Source organism: Gopherus evgoodei, chromosome 3, assembly GCF_007399415.2.
Source record: "Gopherus evgoodei ecotype Sinaloan lineage chromosome 3, rGopEvg1_v1.p, whole genome shotgun sequence".
Lineage (NCBI taxonomy): Eukaryota > Metazoa > Chordata > Testudines > Testudinidae > Gopherus > Gopherus evgoodei.
This window is the reverse complement of record NC_044324.1, coordinates 2,798,651-2,815,764: the sequence shown is the minus strand read 5'-3', so window position 1 is coordinate 2,815,764 and position 17,114 is coordinate 2,798,651. Positions and strand designations below refer to the sequence as shown.

At 64.9% G+C, this 17,114-nt stretch overlaps 1 protein-coding gene across 1 annotated transcript; it reads right to left on the bottom strand.

The window, feature by feature from the left end:
- Window positions 1–180: 180 nt before the first annotated feature.
- ITGB7 (integrin subunit beta 7) lies at window positions 181–17,114 on the bottom strand. Its single transcript, XM_030554502.1, has 15 exons — window positions 17,078–17,114; window positions 15,126–15,199; window positions 11,146–11,347; window positions 8,452–8,622; window positions 7,534–7,775; window positions 6,700–6,858; window positions 5,487–5,582; window positions 5,311–5,400; window positions 4,729–4,869; window positions 3,692–3,885; window positions 2,917–3,134; window positions 2,448–2,664; window positions 1,930–2,138; window positions 1,432–1,592; window positions 181–966 (listed from the first exon to the last, which is right to left on the bottom strand). Exons 4-15 carry the CDS (start codon window positions 8,552–8,554, stop codon window positions 901–903), a joined length of 1,896 nt encoding a protein of 631 aa, XP_030410362.1. The 5' UTR covers window positions 8,555–8,622; window positions 11,146–11,347; window positions 15,126–15,199; window positions 17,078–17,114; the 3' UTR covers window positions 181–900.

Genomic DNA, 17,114 nt, shown 5'->3' with positions numbered 1-17,114 from the left:
AGAGAGGCTCCCAGCATGGTTCACAGTGGGGTTTCACTGGCTTTGTGCTTCTGATCCCAGCTGGCAGGAGGGACTACGCCTGCTGCTTCTCTTCTGGTGCTGAAGGCAGGGGCAGCTCCAGGCACCAGTGCACCACCTGTGCCCCGGGGGGCGGCCTGCTGGTTCCCGTAAGGGTGGCAGTCAGGCTGCCTTCGGCGGCGTTGCTGTGGGAGGTCCGCTGGTCCCATGGTTTTGGCAGTAATTCGGCGGCAGGTAAGTTGAAGGCGCAGGACCGGTTGATCTCCTGCAGGCACACTGCCAAAAGCCGCCTGACTGCTGTGCTTGGGGTGGCAAAATACACAGCCGCCCCTGGCTGCAGGGCCCTGCTCCAATTACCTCCCCGCCCCCTGGGTGGCCATGAGTTTCCCCTAGATCTGCTCTGCCCTACAGTGCTCCCCTTGTGGCCTGGAGCAAAGCCCTCAAAAGCAGGGCTTCGGTGCTCTGTACCCCGGCCCTTCCTGCTAGCCCAGAGCTCTTCTGCTGGGTGTGGGCAGCAGGTTGTGCTCTCCTGGCGCGGGGCGTTGCTGACGGACACACTGGGGGGCACAGAAGCAGCAGGCTCTGGGCAGGGCCTGCCAGGAGAAGGCGGGGACAGGGTGAGCCTACTTAAGCAGGGAGGCCTTGGGCTGGGAAAGGCCCCAGGACAGAGCCACGGCTGCATCCTGCTCCTCTAGTAACAAATGGCAGCACAAGCAGGCACGTCCCCATGGGCCTGTTTGGCAGCGGGTAGCAGTGTGAGATTCTGCCGAGCAGCGGGCCCTCTGCCTGCACCTTCTCTTCCAGTCAAGCTCGGGGGGGCCGGGGGCTGCCTAGAGAGCGTAGCATCTGGGGGCCCATGCCGCTGGTAGCTGGGCTGGTGCCTCAGTCCTCGTTGTACCTGGGGTTGATGACGGTGGTGGTGGCACTCTGGAAGAGCGGGTTGTTGACCTGGGAGGGCAGAGAGGTTCCTGGAATCAAAGGGGAGGCCGCAGGCCTCAGGGAACCTGGGGTCTGTTCCTGCTGGCCTAGGACAAGTAGCTGGATCTGGGGCTGATGAGCCGGATCCTGCTGGGAGCCTGGCCCAGAGAGGAGACGACTGTCCCACTCCAGCCTGGTCTCAGGCAGCACTGAACTGGAACGTCCTCAGCTGCCAGGTTTTGTGACACAGGGAATACAGGCTCCAGCACATGGGGAAGAAGGGAGGGAGCCTTTGGGCCCTGGGAAGCTGCCCAGGTGCTGGGACTGGATGGCCGCAGCGTGAGGGAGCTCGCTGGCTCCCATCTGGTCCCAAGCCTCAGCCCACTTCCTCCGACCGGCCCTGTGTCAGTAACGCAGCGGCCAAGGGCTGAATGGGCCAGGCAAGGGGGAAGGAGCTGCCAGTGGGAGGAGTGGATAGCAGGGTGGGGCCCTGACCTCGTTCCCCTTGGCCCGCTCCCGCTCCTTCTCGAAGCGCATGTACTCCCGCCGGTCCAGGATCTCCACCGAGATGCGGTAGCCGATGATGATCAGCAGCCCGATGAGTACGATGCCCAGGACCACGCCCAGCACAAACATGGAGGTCCGGTCAGCGACGGCTACGAGGAAGGGAGGAAGAACACGGGCCTGAGTGAAGCCTGCAGTAGCATCCCACCTCCACCCCAGCAACCCTGCAGCTCTGGGGATGCGTCTCAGGGTTCAGGGGAGGTTACCTGCAGGGTAACTCTCCCTCCCTGGTCTCACTGCCTCCTCCCAGCTCACTGGTTGGCCTCCCCCTTTCTGGCCCACACTAGGCCCCTCTCTCCCTGCTGCCTGCCCTTCCTGGGGCATAGTGCCCAGCCCCTAGCCTGCCCCATGCCACCCCCTCTACCCAAACCCCACACCCAACCCCAACTGGTGCTCATCATCCCTGGCTCCTACCCCCCCAGTGCTCACCATCCTTGTCTTTCACCTTCAGGGGAACTTTGCCCCCCTCCGTGCCCTCAATCAGGAAGATCAGGATCCGCCCATCGTCTGTCTTCTCCTTGCACCACTGCTCGTTCACAGTGGCCTCGGGCACCAGCATGGCCACGGTGTGGTTGCAGGCGACGCTGCAGTTCTGGCTCAGCGGGCCCATCCTGAAGGCCTGGCAGTCGGCGCAGTCCCTGCCAGCAAGACGGCTCCAGTCAGCTGGCCCCTCCAGGGTCCCCCTTGCCTGCACTACCCTGTCCACCAACCCAAGCCAGCCCCCTCCCACTGTCCATTCCCCCCCCATACACACTGTCCTGAGCCACCCTGTCTGCTCCCAGCCCCTGCTACCACTTGCTGCTGCCCCCCCAACCTGCCACCTTCTGCCAACCAGACCCACCCCACCTGGCCTCTCCCCTGGCCTTAGGGCATTGACAGGCTCCCACCCTGGGCTGCACCCAGGGCTTAGCTTCCATCCCGAGCGCTGCCCTTTGCCCACTGCTCACCGATGCTCCTCACAGGGGGTCCGGCAGCTCGGGCACCGGCTGCAGAGCCGGTCGAAGTAGCCCGGCTGGCACTGGCACTTGTTGCAGATGCAGCTCCCGTGCCCGCTGCACTCCACACCGTCCTGCAGGCATGCGCGGGTGTCCAGGCTGCAGTCGCAGGCACTGCCTGTGTAGCCCTCATTGCAGAAGCAACTCCCACACTGGCACCGACCCTGGCCTGCGGTGGGGGGAGGGGGACAGGGTGCCCTCAGCCTGGGCGAGCACCTGCTCCTGTCTGGGAGCCAACCTGGCCCCCTGACCCCGTCCCCTCTCTCTATCCCGCCTTCACCTTGCACATACCCGGCAGCCACCCTCCACCCTTTCCTCTCATTCACTCCTCCCGCCATTGTCCCATGGGACGAGGCAGGAGCTGTCAAAGCTCGTAATTTAGCAATCCAGCCCCCCCCCAGCCCACCGGTGCCCCCCTGACCTGCGCAGAGCTGCCCGTTGTGCCGCTCACAGCTGGCGTCGTCGCACTCGCAGTGCTGCCCTCGCACGTTGCTGTTGCACTGGCACTGCCCGCACACGCACTGCCCCTTCCCGCTACACATGGGGCCCGTGCCGTTCCCGCCCCGGCACCCCGCCTCCAGGTCCGTGGCCTCCGCCAGTTCACACTCACACAGCTTGCCCACGCGGCCGGGGCTGCAGCTGCAAGGAAAGGTGGGGGGCAAGGGAACATGGGTGGGGGGGCCTCTTACCCTCCCCCCCAGCCACTGGGCCAAGATGCCTGCAGCTCCACCAACACACACGCACATATCCTAGCGGCCCCCTCCTACCTCCCCCCCCTTCTGGGCTGCCCCCAGTGCCCCTCCCCACTCAGCTGGGATGCCCACAACTCCCTGCAGCCCAGCCCCACACTAGGCCAGGCTCCCCACCCCACTCTGCTGAGCAGTCTGTTCCCCCTACCCCGATCTGCCTCCATCCGTCTGCCCCCATCCCCCTGCGCCGATCTGCCCCCATCCGTCTGCCCCCATCCCCCTGCGCCGATCTGCCCCCATCCGTCTGCCCCCATCCATCTGCACCAGTATGCCCCTCAATCCATCTGCCCCCATCCGTCCGCCCCCACTCCTCTGGCACCAGTATGCCCCCCCATCCATCTGCCCCCATCCCCCTGCACCAGTATGCCCCCCAACCGCCTGTCCCCATCCCCGTGTGCCGGTATGCCCCTTGTCCTGTCCCCTCCCAGCGTCTGGGCAGGGCTTTACCTGCAGACCCCGCAGGTGAGGGTACCATGGCCCCCGCTGCAGTGGGTGGCGTGGGGCTCCGGCTTGTCGCAGGGGCACTCGCACAGCGTCTGCAGCTCCACATGCACCTCCTCGGTGAAGCCCAGCACCCGCAGCGCAAAGCTTTGCGGCCCCTCCAGGCAGGTGTCGGCCTGCACCGTCACCGTGAAACTCACCTGGGGGAGACGGGCACATGGGGCAGGGGTAAACACCCCCAGCCCCAAGCCTGCTCTGCCACAAGGCCCAGAGCAAAGACACCCACTCACATCCCACTGAGCTGGCCTGTCCCCAGCCCCCAGCCCCTCACTGAGCCAGCCTGCCCCCTCCCCACACCCGGCGCCCCAGCCCCTCTCCCCTCCCCACCCCGGGTTCCCCAGCCCGACTCCCCCATCTCCTAGCCAGCCTGCCTCCTCCCCTCCTGGGCTCCTCAGCTCCAGTCCCCGCCCCCCCGAGGCACCCTACCCCTTCCCCTCCCCAGGCTCCCCAGCTAGCCTGCCCCCCTCCCTGGGCTCTTCAGCCCCCCTACCCCCCCAACCAGCCTGCCCCTTTCCCTCCCCAACCTCCCCAGCACCCCTCTCCCATGACAGCCTGCCCCCTGCCCTCCCCAGGCTTCCCAGCCTCCTCCCCTCCCAGCTAGCCCCCCCCAACTGAGCCAGCCTGCCCCTCCCCTCCTCAGGTTCCCCAGACCCACTTCTCTGCCCCCCCCCGAGCCAGCCTGCCCTCTCCCTCACTGATCTCCCCAGCCCCCTCCACTCCCTGGGCTACCCTAGCCCCCCTCCCCCCATTGAGCTGGCCTGTCCTCTCTCCCCACCCCACCCAGCCCCCCGCAGGGGGTCAGGCTGTCCTAACACTGCCCAGGACAAACCTGGCCTCCAAGCCTGGCAGCCCAATTGAGGGATTGGGCTGGGTTGCCCTCCCCCACCCCAGGGTGTCAGGGTGGGGAGGAGAGCCAGGCCATGGGGGCAGCTCAGCCGGGGATCCCCAGAGCCTGGCAGGGCTCGGTGTGGGGTGGGGCTCACCAGCTGGTTGATGCGGACGCCGGAGCAGACCCCACTGTGGCCCCCGAGGGAGCGGGTGGCGTCCTCGCAGTGCGACTCGTAGGCCACGCTCACGCCAGGCGGGAGCTGGAAGTGCTCCAGGTTCACCGTGGACGACAGGCTCTGGGGGGAGAGGGGCACAGGGAGCCGTCCAGGAGCCACAGACCCTGGGCTGCAGGGACCCTCCTTGGCTACCCACCCCACCTGCCCCTGCAGCTTCCAGCCAGCCCATGCCCACCCCGGCTCCTACCACCCACCCAGCCCCTCCAAGCCCCCAGCTGGCTGGGTAGTCAGCCCCTCCACCTGCCCTCCTGGTTCCCAGGCCCCACTGCTCTGACCGCTAGGCCACACCCCCACCCAGCCCCTCCCCCTCCCCCCCAAGTGTCAAGGAGACCCTGCATGGGGTGCCCAGGCCAGAGGGGGCTCTGCAGGGATATGCTGGTTACTGGGGGAGGTGCTAGGGGTCCTGTGGGGGGCAGCAAGGATCCCTCAAAACCTTCAGCCCCACCCCCATTACATGCCATCATTCCCCCCCACCCCCCCCCAGCTGCCCCTCCCTCTCACATTGTAGGCATCAGAGATCAGCTGCACCACGTTGCTGGAGTCCTCCTTCAGCTCCCCCACCACCGACTTGGGGATCAGCCTGCTCAGCTCCTGGAGGGGGGTAGAGGCCGGGTGAGTGAGTGAGCTCCTCGCTCTGCCCCCCCCCAGCTCCACCCCCAGCCTGCCCCCGCCCTCACCTGGTACACAGGCAGTGTGGAGCCAGTGACAGCGAAGATGGGCTGGATGTTAGAGGCTGAGAGCACCTGGGCTAAGTGCCCGACCGAGGGGTAATCCTGCAACGAGAGGCAGCGCCCACCTGTCACCACGCAGCACTGCCAGCCCAAGCAGGAGTGGAACCCAGGAGTCCGGGCTCTGACCCCTCCTCCCTCCCCGCATCAGGAACGGAACCCAGGGGCGGCCGGCCCTGAGGAATTAGCTGATGCACTCATAACCCATCGCGATTAACTCCGAGAGGCCACGGAGGCCAAGTGAGGTACCTGGAGAAGGGCCGTGGGCTTTAAACAGGAACAGAGGCCCCTGGGGAATTACAGACCAGTCAGCTTAACTTCGACCCTTGGAAAGCAGCTGGCCTCAATTACGAAACAAGTAAGCGGCAAGGGGATACTAGGATACTGAGGAATAGCCAGCCCGGATCTGTCAAGAACAAATCCATCCCACTTCCTTCTTTGATGGATGGGAGAAGCTGTCAACACGCCGTCACTTGGTTTTCATACGGCTTCTCACACAGTCTCACGTGCACACCAGGAAGACGGCGGGCTATGTGAAATTACTATAAGGTGGGTGAAAGCCCAGCCTCCAACAGTAGCTGTGGATGGTTCGCTGTCAAACAGGGAGGGCAGAGCTGCGGGGGTCTCAATATTTTCACTAGTGCCTTGGCTAAGGGAGTGGAGAGCAGTGTATGAGATTTGCCGATGACACCAAGCTGGGAGGGGTTGCAAGCACTTTGGAGGACAAGATGAGAATTCAAATGGGAGGCTGGGTCTGAAATCAACAAGAGGAAATGCAAAGTGCTTTGCGTAGGAAGGAAAAATCAAATGCATGACTCCAAACAGGGTAGGGAGTCACTGCTGACAAATCATGTGGGGGTTTGCAGGGATCACAGACTCAATACAGGACATCTGCCGAAAAGGCTAAGATCATTCTGGGTGAGAGGCATTCTAGTTCCCACTGCTGAAACCACTAGACGACGCTCCCTTCTCAGACCCAGGCACAGAACCCTGGCATCCAGGCAGCCGATCCTGGGCTCCGACTGCACCCCTCTCTTTTACAGGGCATGCGCATTTCCCCCCGTCCTCATCCCAACCTCCCCCAGCTGGGTGCAGGGTGCTGCAGGGGCTGTCTCGATTGCCCCCCAAGGGGCCCCGAACGGGGCGTTGGGGGGGGACTTACGTAGATGTGGCTCTTGCTGTAGAGGCCGTCCGTGTCGAGGTGGCACTGGTTGTCATTCGGGAGGTAGATGCCACCCAGCTTGCCATCCCCTGCTGTGTGGAAGACGTCATCTGACGTGAAGACCAGCAGGCGTGTCACGTTCCGCCAGCCAATCTGCTCCTGGTAGGGTGGGGAATGGGGGTGCGGGTGAGCAGGTACAGGGGCCACCCACTGGTCCCTCCAGCCTGCACGCCCCCTGCATCTACCCAGACCCACGGGCACACGCGGGCACTTTTGCTCACACACCCCTTGCAGCAATGTACACATACACACCCACGTGCACGTGCACAGATGTGTGAGCACCTGCCCCCCCGCTATGCACACCCTCCTATGTGCACTTGTGCTCACAGAACCCGTGCGTGCACATCCCCCATGTGCAGTCACACCCTTTGAGCACACATGTGCACATGCGCACAGAGCCAATCACACGTGTGCTCACACCCAGCCAGGTGCACACCAACACTAATGCACACCCTGGCATCAATGCACACATACACGTGTGTGTGTGTGTGCATGCGCACACCCAGAGACAGAAACACACACTCCCTGGCAGTGAGGTGCATATGCCCACCCATTTGCACACACACAGAGTCATGCACACCCCCTGGCAGCGATGTGCATGTACACACCCATTTGCACACTTGTGCACTCACACAGCCGTGCACATACTGGGAGCCAATGAAAAGGCAGGGAATGCCCAACAGCCGGACACCCCCTCCCCAACACGCACCCACCACCACCGCTCAGAGCCCATGGCTACTGCCTCCACCTATACCCAGCCCCCCGGCGGCTCACCTCACACACGGCCGCCTGCATGATAGCGTCGAAGCCGCCCTCGGGCGAGTCCAGGTTGCCTGAGATGCGCTGCTGGCTCACGCGGCTCTCGAACTCGCTGGCGTTGTCGGTGAGCGGCAGCACGTGGCGAAAGCTGACGGGCGAGTCACACTGCTCGTAGCGGTCGGGACAGGGGTTCCGCAGCTTGGCGGGCACCGTGCTGACGTAGGGCAGGACCGTCTTGTCCACAAAGGAGCCGAAGCCTGACGGGGCAGAGGCGGTGCTGGATTCAGGCGCCAGCCCCACAGTCGCCACAAGGGGACCCTACCCGGGCCGGATGGACCCCAGGCCCCCTCCCTCCACTGAAGCTCTCATCCTCCTCCCTTCCTAGGCTGAGGTATGGAACCCAAGAGTCCAGGCTCCCAGCCTCTACCTGCTCTAACCACTAGACTCCCCTCTCTGAACCAGGAAGGGAACCCAGGAGCCTGGGCTTCCAACCCCCTCTGCTCTAACCATTAGACCTACCGTCCCCCGCCCTGTACCCTCTGCCCTGCCTTTGCCCACTGCTGCCCCCCAGCCCCATCGAGCTCTGACTATGGGGCCAAGTTCCCACAGCTCGTGGCTCCATCTGCGCTCCATGGAGGGGAGCAAAGCGAAAGGAAGCGGTTGTGGGGGGGAAATATCACCCCACGGGGGTGGGGGGGCAGAGTCAGAGGACAGCAGGGTGACATCACCCCATGGGGGGCAAAGCACGAGGAGGGGGGCTTCACCCGATGGGGGGCCGGGGCAGAGCACGAGGAATGGGGGAGGGCATTACCCGTTGAGGGGTTAAGGGGTGGAGCATGAGGCAAAAGGGGGGCATCACCCCATGGGGGACTGGGGGATGGAGCACAAGGAGAGACGGGGGGCATCACTCCACTGGGGGGTGCTGCCTCGTACCAATTTTCACTGACTTGGTGATGTTCCTGAGTGCAGCCAGCAGGTCATTGCCGAGCTTCTTGATGTTCTCCAGGTCGTCCTTCATGGAGTAGGACAGGTCCATCAGGTAGTAAACGTCCACGGGGTAGCCCTCGGCTCGCTTGAATCGCACCGAGAAGCTGTGCTGCTCTCCTAGGGGGGGCGGGGGGGCGGGGGGGAGACAAGGACCTGGCTCAGTAGGGAATCATGCTGCAAGGCCAGGGGCTTGCGGGGAGACCCTTCATCCACCCTCCATCATCCCCCACCCCTTCATCCACCTCCATCCAGCCACCTATCCACCCCCTCCCCATCCTCCTGCCCATCCATCCACGTACCCATCCATCCCACCATCCCCCGCCCCTTCATCCCCCCACCCATCCATCCATCTCCCACCCCTTCATCCACCTCCATCCAGCCATCCACCTCCCTACCACCCCCTCCCCGTCCTCCCACCCATCCATCCACGTACCCATCCATCCCTCCATCCCCTGCCCCTTCATCCCCCCACCTATCCACCCCCTCCCCATCCTCCCACCCATCCATCCATCTCCCACCCCTTCATCCACCTCCATCCAGCCATCCACCTCCCTACCACCCCTCCCCATCCTCCCACCCATCCATCCACGTACCCATCCATCCCTCCATCCCCCGCCCCTTCATCCCCCCACCTATCCACCCCCTCCCCATCCTCCCACCCATCCATCCACGTACCCCTCCATCCCTTCATCCCCCACCCCTTCATTCCCCCATCCTGCCACCTATCCACCCCCTCCCCATCCTCCCACCCATCCATCCATCTCCCACCCCTTCATCCACCTCCATCCAGCCATCCACCTCCCTACCACCTCCTCCCCATCCTCCCACCCATCCATCCACGTACCCATCCATCCCTTCATCCCCCACCCCTTCATTCCCCCATCCTGCCACCTATCCACCCCCTCCCCATCCTCCCACCCATCCCTCCATCCCCCACCCCTTCATTCCCCCATCCTGCCACCTATCCACCCCCTCCCCATCCTCCCACCCATCCCTCCATCCCCCACCCCTTCATCCACCTCCATCCAGCCACCTATCCACCCCCTCCCCATTTTCCTGCCCATCCATCCATGTACCCATCCATCCCTCCATCCCCCGCCCCTTCATCCCCCCACCTATCCACCCCCTCCCCATCCTCCCACCCATCCATCCATCTCCCACCCCTTCATCCACCTCCATCCAGCCATCCACCTCCCTACCACCTCCTCCCATCCTCCCGCCCATCCATCCACGTACCCATCCATCCCTTCATCCCCCACCCCTTCATTCCCCCATCCTGCCACCTATCCACCCCCTCCCCATCCTCCCACCCATCCATCCATCTCCCACCCCTTCATCCACCCTCCATCATCCCCCACCCCTTCATCCACCTCCATCCAGCCATCCACCTCCCTACCACCTCCTCCCATCCTCCTGCCCATCCATCCACGTACCCATCCATCCCCCCATCCTGCCACCTATCCACCCCCTCCCCATCCTCTCACCCATCCATCCCCCACCCCTTCATCCACCCATCCATCCATCTCCCACCCCACCATCCACCTCCCTACCACCTCCTCCCCAGCCTCCAGCCCATCCATCCACATACCCATCCATCCCTCCATCCCCCACCCCTTCATCCCCCATCCTGCCACCTATCCACCCCCTCTCCATCCTCCCACCCATCCTCCCGCCCATCCATCCACATACCCATCCATCCCTCCATCCCCCACCTCTTCATCCCCCCATCCTGCCATCTATCCATCCCCCACCCCTTCATCCATCCATCCCTCCATCCCCCACCCCTTCATCCCCCCATCCTGCCACTTATCCACCTCCTCCCCATCCTCCCACCCATCCATCCATCTCCCACCCCTTCATCCACTCATCCTTCTACCTCCCACCCACTCCCTATCCCCCCACCTATCCATCCCCCCCCAGCCATCCACCTACCTCCCACCGCCCTACCCATCCAGCCATCTACCTACCTCCCACCGCCTCCTCCTCTTCCCATCCATCCATCCACCCACCCCACCACTCCATCCGTCTACTCCACTCCTCCACCCATCCATCTGCCCCACCCCTCTACCTACCCATCACCCCCTTCAGCCATCCATCACCCCTCCATCCATCCCTATACACACCCCTCTATCCACCCATCTATCCATCCCCATCTGTCCCCCTCTATCCAGCCATGTATCCTTCATTCCCATCCACTAACCCATCTACTCACCCACCTCTCTAGTCACCCACCCAGCCCCCTTCAACCCCCTACCCACTCATCCACCCACCCCCATACATAACCCCGTCTTCCCACCCACCCCCATACATACCTGTCCTTCCATCCCCTCCACATCCCTCTGTCTCTCCCTATCTCCCCAGTGCTTGTATTTCTAAGTACACACCCTCTGTCTCTCAGAAGGACCTCATGGCCTGGTTGCACAAAGCCCTTGGACCCCCACAAAGGGCTGATCCGTGACACTGGCAGGGACACATGACCAGCATGTTGGGCCGGCAAGTCAGGCATCAGGAACCCCAGGCAGGGGATTCAGGAGGCTGGGAAGACCCAGCTCCCCACCTAGGCCCCAGGACCACGCTTCCCCCCAGCCTGGCATGGGGCCCAGTTCCAACCACAAACCTCCCCCCTCCAGTGGGACCCACCGGGTCGGAGCCACAGGGCGATCTTTTGGGGTGCCAGCTGGGTCACCGTCTCCTGCTCGGCGCTGTCGCTCAGGGGCGTGTCCTCCAGGACTTGGTGCCGGCCCCACGGCTCAACCACCTCCTCTAGGGCACAGCCGCGCTGGAGCAGCTCCTCCCGCGTGGCGCAGCGCGTGGCGTCCGACTCGCCCACCTTGGTGAAGTTCTGGAGGGGGGAGGGGGATTCAGCAGCCGGGGGGCACTCCCCCTAATTCTGTTCCCCCCAACATGCTGCCCCCCTCGAGATCCCTTCCCATCCCCATAGGCCAACACCACCCAGGGCACCTGCTGGGTAAGCCCAGCTCCCTCGCCCATTCTGGGACCCACTGGCAGAGCAGCAGGGGGCACCTGCCTGATGCTTTTCCCCAGCAGGGGGTGCTCCCCATGGTCAGTTCCAAGCCCCCAGGGACGGGGTGCTATTAAGAGACCCCCCCCCGCTGCTGGCCATTCCCCACTTCCCCCTCCCCCTCCAGGACGTGCAAGACGTTCTGCTGGCATCAATTATCTCGTCTGTTTCTCATTGATGGTTTCCTGTTGCATTAGGTGACAAACCGCAGCGTGAGCAGTGGAGGATGGGACGTCTGGGACTTGGGGGAGCTTTCACCATTGCGACCCCCCCAAGCCCTTTGCAAACGGCCCCCACAGACACAGCTGGACTGAGACCCCCCATCCCTCTGATCCCAACACACATTCCTCGTCCTCCTGAGCTACGGAAGCGCTCCCCCAGCCAGCACTGGTAGTAGGTCTTTTATCCTCTTTGTTGCACTGACCCATCTCTCCAAGCAGTTACACGGGTGCACAGCTCAGCTTCATGGCTGGGAGGCATGGGTGTAGCGGGGAGGGGGGGACGACAATGACTGAGAGCCGTTCCTACCACTCCACCCAGGGAGGGGCCACTGGGGTTTCATGCTGCCCCTCTCAAGTGTTGCAAATAGGAGCCTTAATCCTGCATGGGTGTGGCCCCCTGTAAGGGGAGCTGGTGGGCAAGATGGGGGACAGTCCCCCGTTCCCATCCTCACCAGCAGCTCCTCCACTCGGCCCAGCTGTGCCTAGGGGGGAGGGAAGGGCTTGGTCTGCTTGGCCATGGTTGTCTGTGCCAGGAGGCAGAGGGACCCACAGGGATCTGTGCTCCATGGGCACACAACTCAGGCTGCACAGACAACCGGGAATCCCACCCCCCGCCGCCCTGCACGAGCTGGCCAGACCCCATGGCACGAGCTCTCGAGAGGGCAAAGGTTTCACTGCAGGACAGAGCAGCACCAAACTGAACAACCACAGTAGGGGCTTGGGAGGTGGGACACCTGGGTTCTATCCCCAGCTCAGGGAGGGGAATGGGTCTGGTGGGTTAGAGCAGGAGGGGCTGGGACCCAGGACTCCAGGCTTCTATCTCTGGCTTGAGGGAGGTTCTAGTGGGTTAGCAGACAGGGGTTGAGAGGCAGGATGCCTGGGTTCTATCCCCAGCTGAGGGAGGGGAATGGGTCTGCTGGAGTGCGGGGGGCTAGGAGGCAGGACTCCTGGGCTCTTTTCCCAGTTCTGCCACTGTCACTGTGTGGGCCTTGCCAAGTTGCCCCCGTGTGCCTCAGTTTCCACACACACACATTCTCCCCCTGTGTGCCTGGCTCTACTGTCTACCCTGCACCAGGAGCCCCTCAGCCAGAAGGGGCGAGAGATGGGGATGGTGCTGTTAAGTTACACGACCCCCTCACGCTCTGAGATTCCCCCCGCCTCCTAGGGCTTCCTGCCCTGCTGGGTGGCAGGATGTGGTGAGCTGCTGTCACACACCAACTGGGACCCCCCCAGCTGGGATAACGCACCAGAGAGGATTTCCGCATGGGGGGCCCTACCTATCGCACCGGGGAGGGCCCAGCTGGACACAGATTGCACAGCTCCCCGGCATTCGGGGTAATGCGCTGGCTGCACAGGTTCTGACTATGGAGGGCTGGAGCCCAGAGAGAGGGACGTTGGGGATTCATCTCCAGGCCCCCTGTACAACCCCAAAACCCCACAGTGCTACAGGGTGCCTGTGCCAGATAGGGCCAGGGCTGGGAGAGCAGGTGGGGCTGCGGGCTGGGACTGAGGGGCACCGGCAGAGCTGGGGGGGAGCCCAGGGCTGGGAGAGCAGGTGGGGCTGCGGGCTGGGACTGAGGGGCACCAGCAGAGCTGGGGGGGAGCCCAGGGCTGGGAGAGCAGGTGGGGCTGCGGGCTGGGACTGAGGGGCACCGGCAGAGCTGGGGGTGGCGAAGAGCTGAGTCTGAGTGACTCAGCTTGTTATTTTCACAAACACCAGGTTCGTGAGAAGCCAGAGGAAGAACAGGAAAGGTCGAGGGTGAATCAGAGGCCACGGCTGGGATGAGAAGTCACTTCTGTCTGAGAACCCGGCTGAGGGGCATCGGCGGAGCCCAGGGCTGGGACAGCAGGGCACAGCGGGTTGGGACTGAGGGGCACTGGCAGAGGGGGGTTGGGGGAGCCCAGGGCTGGGACAGCAGGGCACAGCGGGTTGGGACTGAGGGGCACTGGCAGAGGGGGGTTGAGGGAGCCCAGGGCTGGGACAGCAGGTGGGGCTGTGAGTCGGGATTGAGGGGCACTGGCAGAGGGAGTGTGGGGGGAGCCCAGGGCTGGGATAACAGGAGGGGCTGCAGGTCGGGATTGAGAGGCACTGGCAGAGGGGGGTTGGGGGAGCCCAGGGCTGGGACAGCAGGTGGGGCTGTGGGTCAGGATTGAGGGGCACTGGCAGAGGGGTGTGGGGGAGCCCAGGGCTGGGATAGCAGGTAGGGCTGCAGGTCGGGATTGAGGGGCACTGGCAGAGGAGGAATGGTGGGGAGCTCAGGGCTGGGATAGCCGGTGAGGTTGCGGGTCGGGATTCAGGGGCACTGGCAGAGGGGGTGTTGGGGGGGGAGCCCAGGGCTGGGATACAGGTGGGGCTGTTGGTTGGGATTGAGGGGCACTGGCAGAGGGGTGTGGGGGGTGCCCAGGGCTGGGATAGCAGGTGGGGCTGCGGGTCAGAATTGAGGAGCACTGGCAGAGGGGGTGTGGGGGGTGCCCAGGGCTGGGATAGCAGGTGGGGCTGCGGGTCAGAATTGAGGAGCACTGGCAGAGGAGGCGTGGGGGGGATCCCAGGGCTTGGATAGCAGGTGGGGCTGCGGGTCAGGATTGAGGGGCACTGGCAGAGGGGTGTGGGGGATGCCCAGGGCTGGGATAGCAGGTGGGGCTACGAGTCGGGATTGAGGGGCACTGGCATAGGGGTGTGGGGGGTGCCCAGGGCTGGGACAGCAGGTGGGGCTGCGAGTCCAGATTGAGGGGCACTGGTAGAGGGGGGTTGGGGGAGCCCAGGGCTGGGATAGCAGGTGGGGCTGCAGGTCGGGATTGAGGGGCACTGGCAGAGGGGGGGTGGGGGAGAGCTCAGGGCTGGGATAGCAGGTGTGGCTGCGGGTTGGGATTGAGGGGCTCTAGTGTAGCTAGGTGTGGGGGGATCCCAGGGCTGGGGTCTGGGGCTGAGGGGCACTGGTGGAGCTGGGAGCTGTTCTCCAAGCCCAGGGTGTAGTGGCATCCGGCTGGGGCAGACAAGTGGGGCTGGCAGCATCCTGGGGTCCCTGTTCTGGTGTGAATGGACCTTGGGTCAATGGGGAGTGGGCCTGGGGCTCAGAATGGGGCTGGCTAGGAGGTGAGAGGGGAGATCCTTAGGGCTGGGAGCAGAGGAGGGGAGAGGAGCTCCCCAGAGAAGAGGTGCCATGGGAGGAGAGCAGGAGACTCCCCCAACCCCAGCTCAGAACATCCCAGGCCCCCCAAGGGCAGCGGGATCCCTCCTGCCCTGGCCCAGCCCCTGGCTCCAGCCGGGCTCCCCTGGGGCGGAGGTGGCCGTGGGGCCGCTCAGTGAGCTGGCTCTGCACTCAGCTGGGGGGATCCCCTCGCTTGCGTTCCTGCCCCCAGCACCCACGGGCACTTACCAGCGCTTTGCACCAGGCGCAGCTGGGCTGGGAGCGGATGCAGTCGCGGCAGGAGGCGCGGGGCCGGCAGGAGCCTGCAGGGAACCGGGGAGGCCATTGGAGTGACCCCGACCGCAAGGTATCACACAGCCCCCCCCAGCCGTACAACCACCCCACTGTGGAGATCCCCTCCCCACCACTCAGCCCCCCACTGCACGTCCGCCCCCCCTTCACTCCCATTCCCCAGACATGCATCGCCCTGCAGCCGGGCACCCAGGAGCCAGCCCTGCCACGGCAAAAGCCTTGACTAGGAGTGAGGCCAAGTTGGACTGGGTCACGCTGGGGGTAGGGGGAGAAGCAGGGCAGGCTGGGGGGGAGGCTTGGAGGGCAGAGCTGGGCTCAGGGGCAGGCTGGGATAAAGGGCGGGGCTGAGGGGACAGGGCAGGGTACAGATTGGGGGGCAGAGCTGGGCTCGGGAGCAGGCTGGGATAAAGGGTGGGGCTGGGGGACAGGACAGGGCAGGGTACAGATTGGGGGGCAGAGCTGGGCTCGGGAGCAGGCTGGGATAAAGAGGGAGCTGGGGGGACAGGACAGGGCAGGGTACAGATTGGGGGGCAGGGCTGGGCTCGGGGGCAGGCTGGGATAAAGGGGGGGCTGGGGGGGACAGGACAGGGCAGGGTACAGATTGGGGGGCAGAGCTGGGCTCGGGAGCAGGCTGGGATAAAGAGGGGGCTGGGGGGACAGGACAGGGCTGGGCACAGATTGGGGGGCAGGGCTGGGCTCAGGGGCAGGCTGGGATAAAGGGCGGGGCTGGGGGACAGGGTAGGGCAGGGCACAGATTGGGGGGCAGGGCTGGGCTCAGGGGCAGGCTGGGATAAAGGGTGGGGCTGGGGGGACAGGACAGGGCTGGGCACAGATTGGGCAGCAGGGCTGGGCTGAGGGGCAGGCTGGGATAAAGGGTGGGGCTGGGGGGACAGGACAGGGCTGGGCACAGATTGGGGGGCAGAGCTGGGCTCGGGGGCAGGCTGGGATAAAGGGTGGGGCTGGGGGGACAGGACAGGGCAGGGTACAGATTGGGGGGCAGAGCTGGGCTCGGGGGCAGGCTGGGATAAAGGGTGGGGCTGGGGGGACAGGACAGGGCAGGGTACAGATTGGGGGGCAGAGCTGGGCTCGGGGGCAGGCTGGGATAAAGAGGGGCTGGGGGGACAGGACAGGGCTGGGCACAGATTGGGGGGCAGGGCTGGGCTCGGGGGCAGGCTGGGATAAAGGGTGGGGCTGGGGGGACAGGACAGGGCTGGGCACGGATTGGGGGGCAGGGCTGGGCTCGGGGGCAGGCTGGGATAAAGAGGGGCTGGGGGGACAGGACAGGGCTGGGCACAGATTGGGGGGCAGGGCTGGGCTCGGGGGCAGGCTGGGATAAAGGGTGGGGCTGGGGGGACAGGACAGGGCTGGGCACAGATTGGGGGGCAGGGCTGGGCTTGGGGGCAGGCTGGGATAAAGGGTGGGGCTGGGGGGACAGGACAGGGCTGGGCACGGATTGGGGGGCAGGGCTGGGCTCGGGGGGAGGCTGGGATACAGAGGGGGCTGGGGGGACAGGACAGGGCTGGGCACAGATTGGGGGGCAGGGCTGGGCTTGGGGGCAGGCTGGGATAAAGGGTGGAGCTGGGGGGACAGGACAGGGCTGGGCACAGATTGGGGGGCAGGGCTGGGCAGGCCCTGCTGTGGTGCCCCGGGGGGGGCAGTGGGTGGGTTCCCCTCAGCCATAGGCCCCTCCCCGACCTCACCGATGGGGCCCCACAATGGACACAGGCCCAGCTGCCCCTGGGTGAAGTGCCCCCCCGTCCCAGCCCCAGCACCCACGGGCGTCTCACCCGCTGCAGGGCCCAGAGAAAGCAGAGAGAAGGCTCCTGCCGCCCCACCCTCGCCCCTGCCATCCCCCTGCCACCCCGACACCCCCCGTCTCCTCTCCTTACCTGCCTCCAGCGCCTTCTCTCCCTGCCCCACCGCCAG

What these genes read in the sequence shown, in the direction of transcription:
- ITGB7 (XM_030554502.1), bottom strand. Translation starts at nt 8,554, where the DNA reads ATGGACCTGTCCTACTCCATGAAGGACGACCTGGAGAACATCAAGAAG. An exon ending in ACCCCCTGTGAGGAGCATCG is followed by an intron (nt 2,139 to 2,447) that starts GTGAGCAGTGGG and finishes TCTTGCTGGCAG; the next exon opens with GGACTGCGCCGACTGCCAGG. An exon ending in AGCGGGCCAAGGGGAACGAG is followed by an intron (nt 967 to 1,431) that starts GTCAGGGCCCCA and finishes CTGCCCTCCCAG; the next exon opens with GTCAACAACCCGCTCTTCCA.